We start from the raw sequence: 12587 nt of genomic DNA, 5'->3' as shown, positions 1-12587 counted from the left end.
ACATAGTATGCATTATGAAATTTATTTTATTACTTATAACTCAAGCTCCAGCTAACGAGCTCGAGCTCATCAGGTAAAATTCAAGCTCGAACTCGACTCGTTGCCACCTCTAATCCTATATATAGACTTTGAATATTTGCCTTGGATTCAAAACCTTATTGCTATTAAGGATTCCTTCAGCTGCATCACCTTTAGTCCAACGTAAAAGTTGTTGTTTGATATGTGTTTTAAAAGAAAGTTTAAGAAATAATCTCTATTTTAAAATGTAGAAATATTATCTCAAAAATAAAAGTAAAAAGAACCATATCTTGTGGAGAAGGCATATATTGGTGAAATATTAGAACTTACGTTGGAAAATAGATGATAAATAATCACATAACATGCGCATGGAGGGAACTGCATTCTTTGTCTTCTTTGTGTTGAGAAAGCAATACAGAAGAGCATTATATCAATACACAAAAGAGGAAATTATTGAACACAACTTTTTTGTTACAACATACTCATTTAGTGAATAGTAACATAAGAACACTTGATAAATATATAGTTTAGCAACAAAATGATCATCATTGTCTACCGCCACCGCCTCCACCACCGGATCCACCTCCTACTCCAACACCATGGCCAGCCCCAGCTCCGACTCCCACCCCAACCCCAATGCCGATCCCAACGCCAAACCCTCCACCACCACCAACGCCATGGCCACCACCAGCACCACCACCTAAACCTCCACCTGCTCCACCTCCAACACCTCCACCAAATCCACCCCCATGTCCTGAGCCACCACCTAACCCACCTCCACCTCCTCCTCCACCACCACCACCTCCGCCAACGCCTCCACCTGCACCTCCGACGCCTCCACCTGCTCCAAATCCGCCTCCATGGCCGGATCCTCCTCCAATACCACCACCACCACCTCCTCCTCCTCCACCTCCACCGCCTCCTCCTCCACCTGCCCCACCTCCAACACCACCTCCAACACCACCTCCGGCACCAAATCCTCCTCCTGAGCCAGAACCAACCCCGATACCACCACCGCTACCTCCTCCTCCTCCTGCTCCACCACCCCCACCAAGACCTCCACCTGCACCACCACCTACACCACCTCCAGCTCCGAAGCCTCCTCCATGACCTGAACCCCCTCCAACACCACCACCTCCCCCACCACCAAATCCACCACCTCCTCCAACACCTCCCCCAACTCCACCACCACCACCAACTCCTCCACCAGCACCAAATCCCCCACCATGACCCGAACCTCCCCCTACTCCTCCACCACCCCCACCACCTAACCCTCCACCTCCTCCCGCTCCACCACCCAAACCACCTCCACCTCCTACTCCTCCTCCTCCACCAAAACCACCACCTCCTCCACGACCTCCTCCAAACCCTCCCCTTCCACCCCTACCTCCATAACCCCCTCGTGGCCCACGGCCATATCGGCCACCACCATAACATCCCCGCCTGCTAAACCTACAATCATCATCACCCCTCCAACCCAACTTATCAGCTTTGTCATCACCAACACTTTTTGCACTCAAATTCAACACTACAACCAAGAGCAAGACCAATGCACAAAGCCATTTCCCAGATAAACCCATTGCTAATCAGTTCTCACTTCACTCCACAATGCTAATCTTGGGCCCAACCCCAGCAATATATAGGCATGCACAAGCAACTTGCCATTAATAATGGATATATGACTTCCCAATAGATCTTCCCCCTCAGCCATAATTAATGTGTACTCTGTGTATGGTTACTCAGACGCGTTTGAACAGATGGGAAAGTGGCGGGAGCATTAAATGATACAAATTGGACGTTGAGAAGTCAATGAAGATATGGAGTGATCAGTTTCTGGTTTAATTTAAGCTCTGTACCCTACCGACACCACACACACACACAGCACATACAAAACACACACAAAGTGAGAGTGATGGAGACCGGTCAAATATATATTAACTCTTCAATAGATCTGCAGGGGATATTTCTTCATATATCTAGTCAGATTAATACAAGATCTTGTGTTGGAGATTAATGTTTTCTGTGTGGCTGTTCTTTGAGGAAAAATTCTTATTTAAATTATGTTTCGTCTTATTTAACAAGTATAATACACTTTTTATGTAATGCAAATTCTAATCTAAATTATATGGTAAATCTAATACACTTGTTGTGTGATTACTGTACAACTTAAGGAAAGTGACCAGTTATATATATATAACAAATGTATAACGCTTGTCATGTAATTCGTTTGGTTCCGCCAAATCTGGTTTAGATAAAAAAATTTCTTTATTGATCATTTTTCCTTAACTATAGAAGAATCACAAGATAAGTATATTTCACTTCCGTATAACTTGTTCAGATTTAATAAAACTTGATTTGGATTAAAATTTTTCATTCTTTGCGATAGTATGGGTGAAAACGATAACTAACTAAAAGTAGTTGTTAATTATTACAACCTTTTTGAAAGAGTGTTTGGCTAAACTCGTTTTCGAGATCTCATATTTTCTTATATATATATGATAAAATATTTTTTCGAGTTTAAAATGTTAGAAATTATTTTAAAAAGAAGCTTTTAAAGGTTTCGATAAATAAAATTACAGAGCTCAAAATACATTATTAATGATAAATTTATAATTACTTTGAAATAAAAAAAACCAGACTTGTTAACATTTTTAAAAGGTTGGGATCCTTAATTTTCTTTTTTAAGAATTTTGTAGCTTTTAAAATCTTATTTTTCAATCTTTTAAGCTGTTTAGTGGTTATATATTTGTTTTAAAAATTATATTAGTTTTAATTAAAGTATATTAGTTTTTGAAAATAATATTTCATAACAATTTTTAAGAACAAATGGGTCCCCCTTATGATTAATATTGCACATGCTCTTTTCCTCTCTTATCGTAAGCTGGAATTGGAAATGGGATTGAATTTTCTATTTAAAATTATATTATATATTTTATTTTATTTTATATATACAAGTTATTAAGTACAAAAATAAAATTAATGACAGCAGTTGTTTTATTTAAACAGAATACGTAATGTGTATATATTAAATGAAATAAAAAATATAATTAAATATTTAACAAATATACGCGATTAAAACAAAATAATTCTAATTACTAACTTCTTTTTAAAATTTATTTTTCCCAAACAGGTCTCAATTTAGCTTTTTTATGAAACTCAATATTTTTTTTAACATTTCAACTTTTGATTTAATTGTACTCCAACTTTTTTATAATAAAAAAAAATAAAAGCTTTTGCAAACACTCTTTTATATATAGTCAGTGAAATTTTTGACATTTATTTATTATAGAGAAAAGCTATAATTTCCAAAATTAACGAACATTTTAGTCCATTATTTAATAAAAAATAAAATAAAATTCTTTTTTCAATTTATGGAAATATTAGTGATCAAAGCACACTTAAAATACGTGGGTTATTTAAATTTTATATATTTATTTAATTAAATAAAAAATAGAGTAAAATGAATAACTAATTACCCAAAACTAATTAAATAAATTAATTTTAAATTCTTGCAAGAAAATTTAATTTCAAGATTTAGTAGAAAAAATATGTATACTTGAGAATATTTTAGTCTATATATTTATTAACAATTAATGATAATTATTATAAGCCCCAATACTTAATTAATAGTATAGATAAATCAATTTCCTCACGTAATGTGTAGTACTATACGCTTTGAAACCTTAAAATAGCTCAACCACTTCAACCGTTTAATTATGATGTTTGAATAATTCAATGTGGGTGTTGGACAATTAAATAGGTCAACGCCCATTGGATCTTAGCATTTGGGATCCATATCCAATGGTCATCTAAAAAGATCCGAACCCTATTCGGGTCGACCCAAATCCAAACTATGGATATATAATAAGAGCAATAGCTTTCACATTTTAGGTCAACGTTACAATGATCAAAATACTGAAAAATCGTAATATTTGAATTAAATTTATTCGTATGAATTTAGAACGAAAAAATACATGTACGTATGCTTAGTAATGTAACACGGTAACGTTGCACTGGATGACCGCATAATAAAGTGTATGATCGTAATGAATAGTTTCAAAAGTGGCGTAACCACGGGCCAGACGGAATTTTCCGGTGCCCCCCACCACCGCCACCTCCCTCACCCGTTCAAATTGCGCGCTGCTACCTTGTACTTCCAACGTGCTGCCTTTGTACTCCTCGTTGGTGAACACGATCGATATCAGGACGTGAGTGTTGGACCCGTCCAAAGCAGACGTCACGTACAAACCTTGAGCCCGTGCAATTTGGGCCGAGCTCTCCGCAAATCCCTCTGTTATTGGATCGTCAGTGCAGAAGATGGCTCCAAACCTGGTGAAGCCAAGAAGCCCGTCGGGATGGCCCGTAATCTCGATCACGGTGGCATTGGGCCCACCGGAGTAATCTTGGAAGTAGAGGGTCATTTTAGTCTCCTTGGAGTGGGCTAGGTCTGCCCTAGAATATGTGATCAATGCCATGATCACAAATAGAAGAAAAGAGATGATTGATTTGGATGCCATATATATCTAACAATTTAAGACAGCTTAAATGGAAGTAATGTTGATTTGTAGTTGTGTTTTGTGTGGTATGTTTGTTTCATAACCTTATTTATAGTGTCAACAATTTGAACGAGTCCGAGAATGAGAATATTTAATGATGGCTGCCAGACGATGATGATGTGGAATTTCAGGTTATTTATTTTTTATTAATAAAATATAAATAAATTATATCAATATAATTTATTTAAATAATATAATATTAATATAATGAATCGTGATTTCATTAAAAATAACCATATCATGGTTTGAAACCCGTGGAATTCCGGTCTTAGTTCCTTTCATCGAGGGGTTCTCTTATGACTCGACTTGATACGAAGGGAAAGTCAGAGTTACTTTCATAAAATTTTACATAATTATAAATATTTTTTTTTATTATTTAAAAAATTATAAATATTTTATTAAATAATAAATAATTATATATAGTCTATAGGCCGTGATATAAATTACTACTTTGTCCTTATTAATTTTTTTTTCCTAAAAAGAACGTTTGAATATATATATATATATATATATAATATTTTAGAGTAGGTAAAGTAAATAATCCTTAGGGCTCCATAAAGTATTTTAGAAAATTTTGAAAAATATATAAAATTATAATCTATAATCCAAAAAAAGTGTTTCGGCTACTTCACTGCAAAATTTGAATGGAAATCTAACGGAAATTAACTGAACACTTGTTGATCAAAGTGGTCTAAAATTGGAAAAGTAATTATAAATTTTCATAGAATAAGTATTTATAGTTATAATAAATTTAGAGAAGACGTGGCTGGAATATATATATTTTTTTATCTCATTGTTTTGAAATTTGAAGATTCTGCGTAATGGCAATATAGTGTATATACCTTTTTTCGTACTCTAGTCGTGCTGAGTGGCCGGCAAACAAAATATGGAATCCAAGCTGAGTTATTTAAGTTTAGTTGTAGGAATTATATCCAACACTTTGCTGCATATTTAATATCATATCAAGTTTATATTTAAAATTTATTATACATTAAAATTATATTTATATTTTAATTTTTAAATAACAATTGAATATGATATTTTAATTTATGTTATCTAATATATATATATATATATATATTTTGATGTCTACCATATTTTAGCCGTACTGTAAGGGTTAAAGAATCAGTAGAGCAAAGATCAGTGGGACTAATACCGCAAAACAAAAGTTAGTACTTTGATACTTAAATCAGTAACGATTTATTGAAAAATATGAAATAAAAACTTGAATCAAAACAAGAATACATATAAAGTTAAAGCAACCTAAAAACGAGAGAGATTTGAGAGAATAAATGAGAGTTTGAGCGTAATGAGTGATGTTACTGAATAACTGCACAAGACCCCTATTTATAGGCGTGTATAGAGCACAATATGGGAGTTTATTGTAGAGACTCCTATACCATTTGAAAGTTCTTTAATTAGCTAACTAATCTAAAAACTTGTGCATGGTTTGGAACTTGAATTGACTAAGATACACCAGATTGATTAAGTTTTGGCAAAATCTGCGTGAAAATAAAAAAATTGATTTCCTGTAGATTACCAGCTCGTTTGTCGTCAATCTACTAAAAGCCACCTAGAGATATTTTAGAATGATGTGTCTTAATGTGTTGGCAAGTTGTAAGATGTGTCTGTCTAGTTGTATGATGACGCATTTGGCTGGAATTGGCTTGATTCTTGGGCTTGCCAATTCAGTAAAGTAAAAGGGAGATAACTTTATGGAGGCATAATTACAATTTTAGTCCTCATACATTGTCATTAATTCGTCTTCAGTCCCTAAACATTTCGAAGTTCTATTTCAGTTCTTTAACTTTTAAAATATTAACAGTTTCGGTCCTTAGGCCTAATTAGTTACCATTTTACCCTTTCAAATAAAACATAGAGTCAACTATCTATTCCTTTTGCTCATGATCAGGCCAAACATGTTTCCAAAAATAAAATTAAGCCTCCATAAATTCATACCTTGTTTGATCGTCTTGCTCTCGGGTATTGCAAGTTCTCGATTTTATGAACTTTTTCCAACCACACTAGCGCATCAGATGATTCATAATCAACACAACCCTATTTTATTTCCTACCTTAGGGAGTAGACGTATTCCAGAATAGAGTCTTAGTAAAATTTTGGATAGATAAGTTGAACAGAAGTCTTTACTTTATTAAAGAAAAAAGTTAAAATATTACATAGATGCTTCTTCCTCTATAGGAGGAGACAACTGCGTGCGAACCATCTGCTATGGTATTATGGTTGGAAGAAATTCGAAAAATTGAGTACTTGGAATACCTGGGAGCAAGACAGTCAAATAAGGTATGAAATTATGGAGGTTTAATTTTATTTTTGGGAACATGTTGGGCCTAATCATGAACATAGAGAATAGGTAGATGGATTATATGTTTTATTTGAAAGGGCAAAATAGCCACCAAGGCCTAAGGATCAAAACTATTAATATTTTAAAAATTGAAGGAGTAAAATAGTATTTCAAAATATTTAGAGATTGAAAACGAATTAGTGATAATGTATGAGGACTAAAATTATAATTATCCCCCTTATGGGCCTTATCTCCCAACTAATTGACTAGCTGGACTTATTAACCAGCTAAGTCGATATGCATTGCTTACGGGCTTAAATGTCTCAGGGGCATCATCATCATATATATTTATATATATAAGCTTAATCAATAATTTAGTTATTTATTATAATTTTTTATAAATAACTATTTAATGTAATTTATGTGAATATTATTGTTATATTTCAATTCCAATGTGCAATTTTGTATATATAAATATTATTTTTGTACCAAGATAAATAGTACGTCGTATTGCTATTTTACTACTTATAGATAGGGATGGCAAATGAGTTGGATTAGATTGGGGCTGGGTCTAAATGGGTCGGATGTAAAATGACTCGGGTCAAAATGAGTTTAAATGAAGGAGTCTAAAATTAATTGGTTAACTGTTATAGAACCAATAATGCCATTAATATATCATAATAAAAATAAATATACAAAAAAATTAAAAAAAATCCTAAGTTACTGTAGAAATTAAAAGTATCTCGAAATTTAATAGTAATATAAGTATGTTAAGGCCTTTATGTCAAGAATAAAATCATAAAAATTGTGTAGATAACAAAAATTACGAATTATTTACCATTAAAATTATAATTAATTTTATTGTCAATAAATAATTAGCAATTTTCATTCTTAAAATAATATATAAATCTTATTCTATTAACAATAAATTTAATTAGCAACTTATATACTTATAGGAGATAAAATTGTATTTAGATCACGGATTTAATGAATTTGTTCATTATTATATAATTCGAATAATTATTATAATGTGAATTTCTCTAAATTTTCATATGAAATATTATGGATTCAACGTCAAATAGCAATATTTTTTGAAAAAATGCATTATCTTTTATTTTATTTTAATTATTTTTATATCTATTTTATGGCTTGAATACATAATTCATTTTAAACCCATTAACAACTCATATTGTGCTTATTTTGAAATCATATCATATAAAATATAATTTTAGTTAAATCCCTTTCATGGCGATCCATTCTAAATTATAACAAATTCAACCCGATCTAACTCAAAGCTAGTTGTGGTGGGTTGAACCCATATATATATATTTTTTTAATAAAAAAAATCAGGGTTGAACCCATGGTTCTTAACCCATATTGACACCCCTTAAAGAAAAAGAAAAATATTGGCACCCCTACTTATAAACTTATATGAAAATTTAATGACCCCAATAAATTAATCTACAAATAATAATAACAATGATGGTTTAACCATTTTACTTCTTTTTTTTTATTATTGATATTGCATTATATATGTGTCTAAATGAGATTAATTCATGCTTGGTTTAACAAATACTTCTTTTTATTTTTGTATAATTGAAAAATATCAAAATCTAAATTACCATAATCATATTTAAAAATTCATGATCATTCTTATTTTAATTTTAGAAAATAACTTATGTTTAGCTATTTTATTAAAATAGGATAATTTTACTTTTCGTACTCAAAGTATACCCCTTTTTTAATTTGAGTACCCTAAATTTCCAAGTCATCAGACTTGGTACCCAAAATTTTTAATTTTCATCTGCCTGAGTGCCCTCAGTTAAGTTGACTGTTAAAATAATCGGTCAATCCAATTTTGGAGGAGAAATCAGGCGAGAGCTTGTCTATAATAAGGGCATGTTGGCTGCCATTTTATTCAACACACAGGAAAATTTTATTTCGATTTATTTCGATTTTAGCTTGTCTATAATAAGGACAATAATATAAAATAAAACATATTTAATCCAATTTCTAAAACAATACCAATTTCACTGGAAAAAGCACAAGCTACAATGGAAATGTTGTCAATGTGTATTCTATTTATCGAGTGTTTATACTATTTTTCATACTTTTCTTTTAATTATTTTTAACAAAAGAATTTTTATGGCTTTTTGGATGGCTAGTGAAATACAAAGCTTTAATAAATTTATAAATAAAATTCTCCTGGCCAAAAACAATAATTGAAATATATTTCTTATTTTGTGCACAAACAATAGTATAATATATAAAAGTATACATACAAAATTTTATTCGACTCATAATCAACAATATATTGAAGTACATTGACGCCCTTTGAGTGGCTTATTCAATTTTAATTTGTTTATTTTTTCGCAAACAATGCGAGTGTTGATTGAACATATGACTATGTTAGTTTTTTGAATTATTACTAATCGATTATCTCTACATTTCTCCGCATTTCATACGCATTTTTATTTTCGTAACAATTTGTATTCAGAGGAAATATTTAAATTGATATTTCCAAAACAATTTGAATTAGTATTTTTTGATAAAAATGAATTAAATATATATTTATTTTAAATTATTGCCCTCGATTATGAAATTAAAATCAAAATGAACAAAAATAGAATTTTTTTTCATGTGTTGAATAAAATGACAGCCAAATATGTCCTTACATAGACAAACTCCCGCCTAATTTTTCCTCTACAAGTGGGTTGACCGTTTGTTTTAACGGTCAACTTAATGGAAGGTATTCAAGCGGATGAAAACAAAAATCTTGAGGTATTTAAAATGAAGGGGTATATTTCGGATGTGAAAAGTAAAATAATCCCTTATTAAAATTAATATATTACGTAGTTGAATTAAAAAAGAAAAGTAATTGGAATGAGCTCAAAATGGTGTACTCGGACTCGAGCTCAGCTCGTTTACCCCTCTAAGCTCAAGCCTGGTAATAATATAGATTTATAGGACAAAATGTGTAAAATCCTCGTGTATTTTAAAAAGTCAGCTAAAAATTCTTTTCTATTTTAAAAATAGGCTGAAAACTCCCCTATGTTTTGTAAAACTCAGTAACACCCCTTCCATTAGTAATTAAGGGAAGTTGCATTACACGCTTTTTACTAAAATGCCTTTTTTTATTTAGTTTTGTATTTTTTTAATTTAAATTAAAATATTAAATTATATTTAATTTATTTAATATTAAATATTAAATTCAATTATATTTAAATTCAATCAATTTTATAATTGTTAATTGTTAAATCTAAAATTATTTTTAATCAACTAAAATATATATTTAATTGCAATAATTATTATTATATTTATTCTTAATTAGCTAACATATTTAATTATATAATTATTTAAAATTTTCTTAATTAATTAAAATATATTTTGATTAATATAATTAAAATTAATTAAAATTTAAAAAAACTGAATGATTTTCACTCCTTATTTGCTGGAAACTTGTTTCTAAGTTTTCGACGCCGTCCAGACAATTTTCTGACGGTCAGTAGTACCATTTGAATCCTCTCTTCAAAACAAACATTTTCATACCTTTAATTTGAGTTTTTGGCAATTGGAGAGACTGGGTTCAAGCCACGTCCGCCGGACATATTTTCCATTGATGCATCGCCGTTCGATCGAATCTCGATCTCAGACCACCACCATCAAACTCTTCTCTTCAAGATGATTCTAACGAGACAAACCTCACTCATTTTGGTAAAGCATTTGCGGAGATACGACGATTTTAAGAATCCACACCACCGCGATTGAAATGTTGGTGGGGTGGTGGGGGCAGCAAGGAAAGGGGGGGTGGGGTGGTTAGTTTATATATATATATATATATATAATCTATTTAAATTTTAAATTATTTATACATAATATAAGTTAAATAATTTATCGAATATGAACCTTTCATCTTTTTAAAATATAACGATTGAGATTAATTAATTAGATTTAACGATCAATACTTGATCAAAAAAGATCCAACAGTCATTAAAATAAAAAATAATATATATTAAGTAAGGGTATAACGGTCATTTATAAAAAAAAATTAACACCGTTAGTTAGATTTAACAAAGAGGGAGTGATTGAGTTGAGGTTTAGAAAACACAGGGGGAGTTTTATATATTGTCCAGATTGATATGTTAGTTCAAAGAGATTTCAGGATTGGTAATAATTTAATCGATTGACTTTGATCTTTTGTCATAATAAATTATTATAATCAAAAATAAAAATCCATAAAAACAACAGCTAAGGAACTACTGCTAAATATTTCAACATGTAAGGCAAAAATACTAATCATAGTTAAAAATCATTGCAAATATATACTTTGATCACACATAATAATTATGGTAAATAATTTGGACATAGTTAAGGCTATGACAAATATTGATTTCAACCATCGATATTAATTTTTCATGATTTTTATATCGTATTTATTTAAAATATAAGGAATAATCTTTTGTATGCTTGTTTGAAGCAATAAATTGAGTTGTGTTGTTACAAACATACAAAAGAAGAAATTGACGAGTAGTGGGTTGGGATGGAGTACTTTTATATGGTAGCAATGGAAAAAGATTGACAGATCTTAATGAAAGACAAGCCCGGCCACAGGAGAATGTTTCTAGGTCAATAATTTGATTACGAATATTGATCTTGGTTCATTTTGCAGCTAACAAGAATTGTGACTCCAGGAAAATATGTTGGTCTAGCAGAAACCATTAGAGGGTTTCAATTGATTCTTTTGCGAGAATTAGATGGTCTTCCTGAACAGGCCTTTTATTTGGTAGGTAACATTGATGAAGCTACCGCGAAGGCTATGAACTTAGAAATGGAGAGCAATTTGAAGAAATGACCTTAAAATCTTTGTGTACTGACCCCTAATCGAATTGTTTGGGATTCAGAAGTGAAAGAATTCATTTTATCTATGAATAGTGGTCAAATTGGAATATTATCAAATCATGCTCCTATTGCTACAGCTGTAGATATAGGGATTTTGAGAATACGCCTTATAGACCAATGAGTAACGATGGCTCTGATGGGTGGTTTTGCTAGAATAGGCAACAATGAGATCACTGTTTTAGTAAATGATGGGAAAAAGGGTAGTGATATTGATGCACAAGAAGCTCAGCAAACTCTTGAAAACTCTTGAAATAGATATTAGATAAAATTCAATAACAATTTTTCAGAGTGGTGAGGGACTCTTTAGATCATGCAAAATTAGGGTTGCTGCATTGGTCGTCTCTTCCCTGCTGTTTTATAACTTGTTGCATCAATCACCCATTTCTTGCCTTCTATTGATGAAAAAAGAAAAAAAGAAAAAAAAAAACCCCTACTCTTTATCTTTGTGTGAGGAAGTTTTGTGCCTATTATTGTTTTCATAGGAAGTAATCAAATTAATGTAACTAACCCATTGAGTGTTTATCAAGGTCATACCTAGAAATATAGGAAAATTTGCAATTTTAGTGCGTAATTACGGGGATGTCACGTGGATTCCAAAATAATTAACACATGGGATAATTATACTCCTCTCTTATAAGGTTTGGTATAGTTACATGTAAATTCTATGTAATTTGAAAAATTACATCAAGTAGGTTTTTTTCTATCTAATAAACAGATCCATTATTTGTTGATATTAATAAAAAAAAAAATTGAATAAAAATTAATATTTACTCTCGATTGACTTATTACTAATTTATGGTACGTCAAACAAA

At 31.2% G+C, this 12587-nt stretch overlaps 2 protein-coding genes across 2 annotated transcripts; both read right to left on the bottom strand.

Moving 5' to 3' along the window:
- Positions 1 to 387: 387 nt before the first annotated feature.
- LOC110012038 (uncharacterized) lies at positions 388 to 1728 on the bottom strand. Its single transcript, XM_088877226.1, has one exon. It carries the CDS (start codon positions 1596 to 1598, stop codon positions 564 to 566), a length of 1035 nt encoding a protein of 344 aa, XP_088733352.1. The 5' UTR covers positions 1599 to 1728; the 3' UTR covers positions 388 to 563.
- A 2125-nt stretch (positions 1729 to 3853) lies between these two features.
- Positions 3854 to 4580, bottom strand: LOC105162748 (dirigent protein 22). The gene has a single exon (XM_011080868.2). The coding sequence runs from the start codon at positions 4533 to 4535 to the stop codon at positions 4005 to 4007; it is 531 nt and encodes a 176-aa protein (XP_011079170.2). The 5' UTR covers positions 4536 to 4580; the 3' UTR covers positions 3854 to 4004.
- Between the last annotated feature and the right edge of the window lie 8007 nt (positions 4581 to 12587).

This window comes from Sesamum indicum, linkage group LG13, assembly GCF_026168435.1.
Source record: "Sesamum indicum cultivar Baizhima isolate 11 linkage group LG13, ASM2616843v1, whole genome shotgun sequence".
NCBI classification, from domain to species: domain Eukaryota; kingdom Viridiplantae; phylum Streptophyta; class Magnoliopsida; order Lamiales; family Pedaliaceae; genus Sesamum; species Sesamum indicum.
This window is presented reverse-complemented; position numbering and strand designations above follow the sequence as displayed.

Bases quoted from the DNA above. Each gene is read 5' to 3' on its own strand.
- LOC110012038 (XM_088877226.1), bottom strand. From the start codon at position 1,598: ATGGGTTTATCTGGGAAATGGCTTTGTGCATTGGTCTTGCTCTTGGTT.
- LOC105162748 (XM_011080868.2), bottom strand. From the start codon at position 4,535: ATGGCATCCAAATCAATCATCTCTTTTCTTCTATTTGTGATCATGGCA.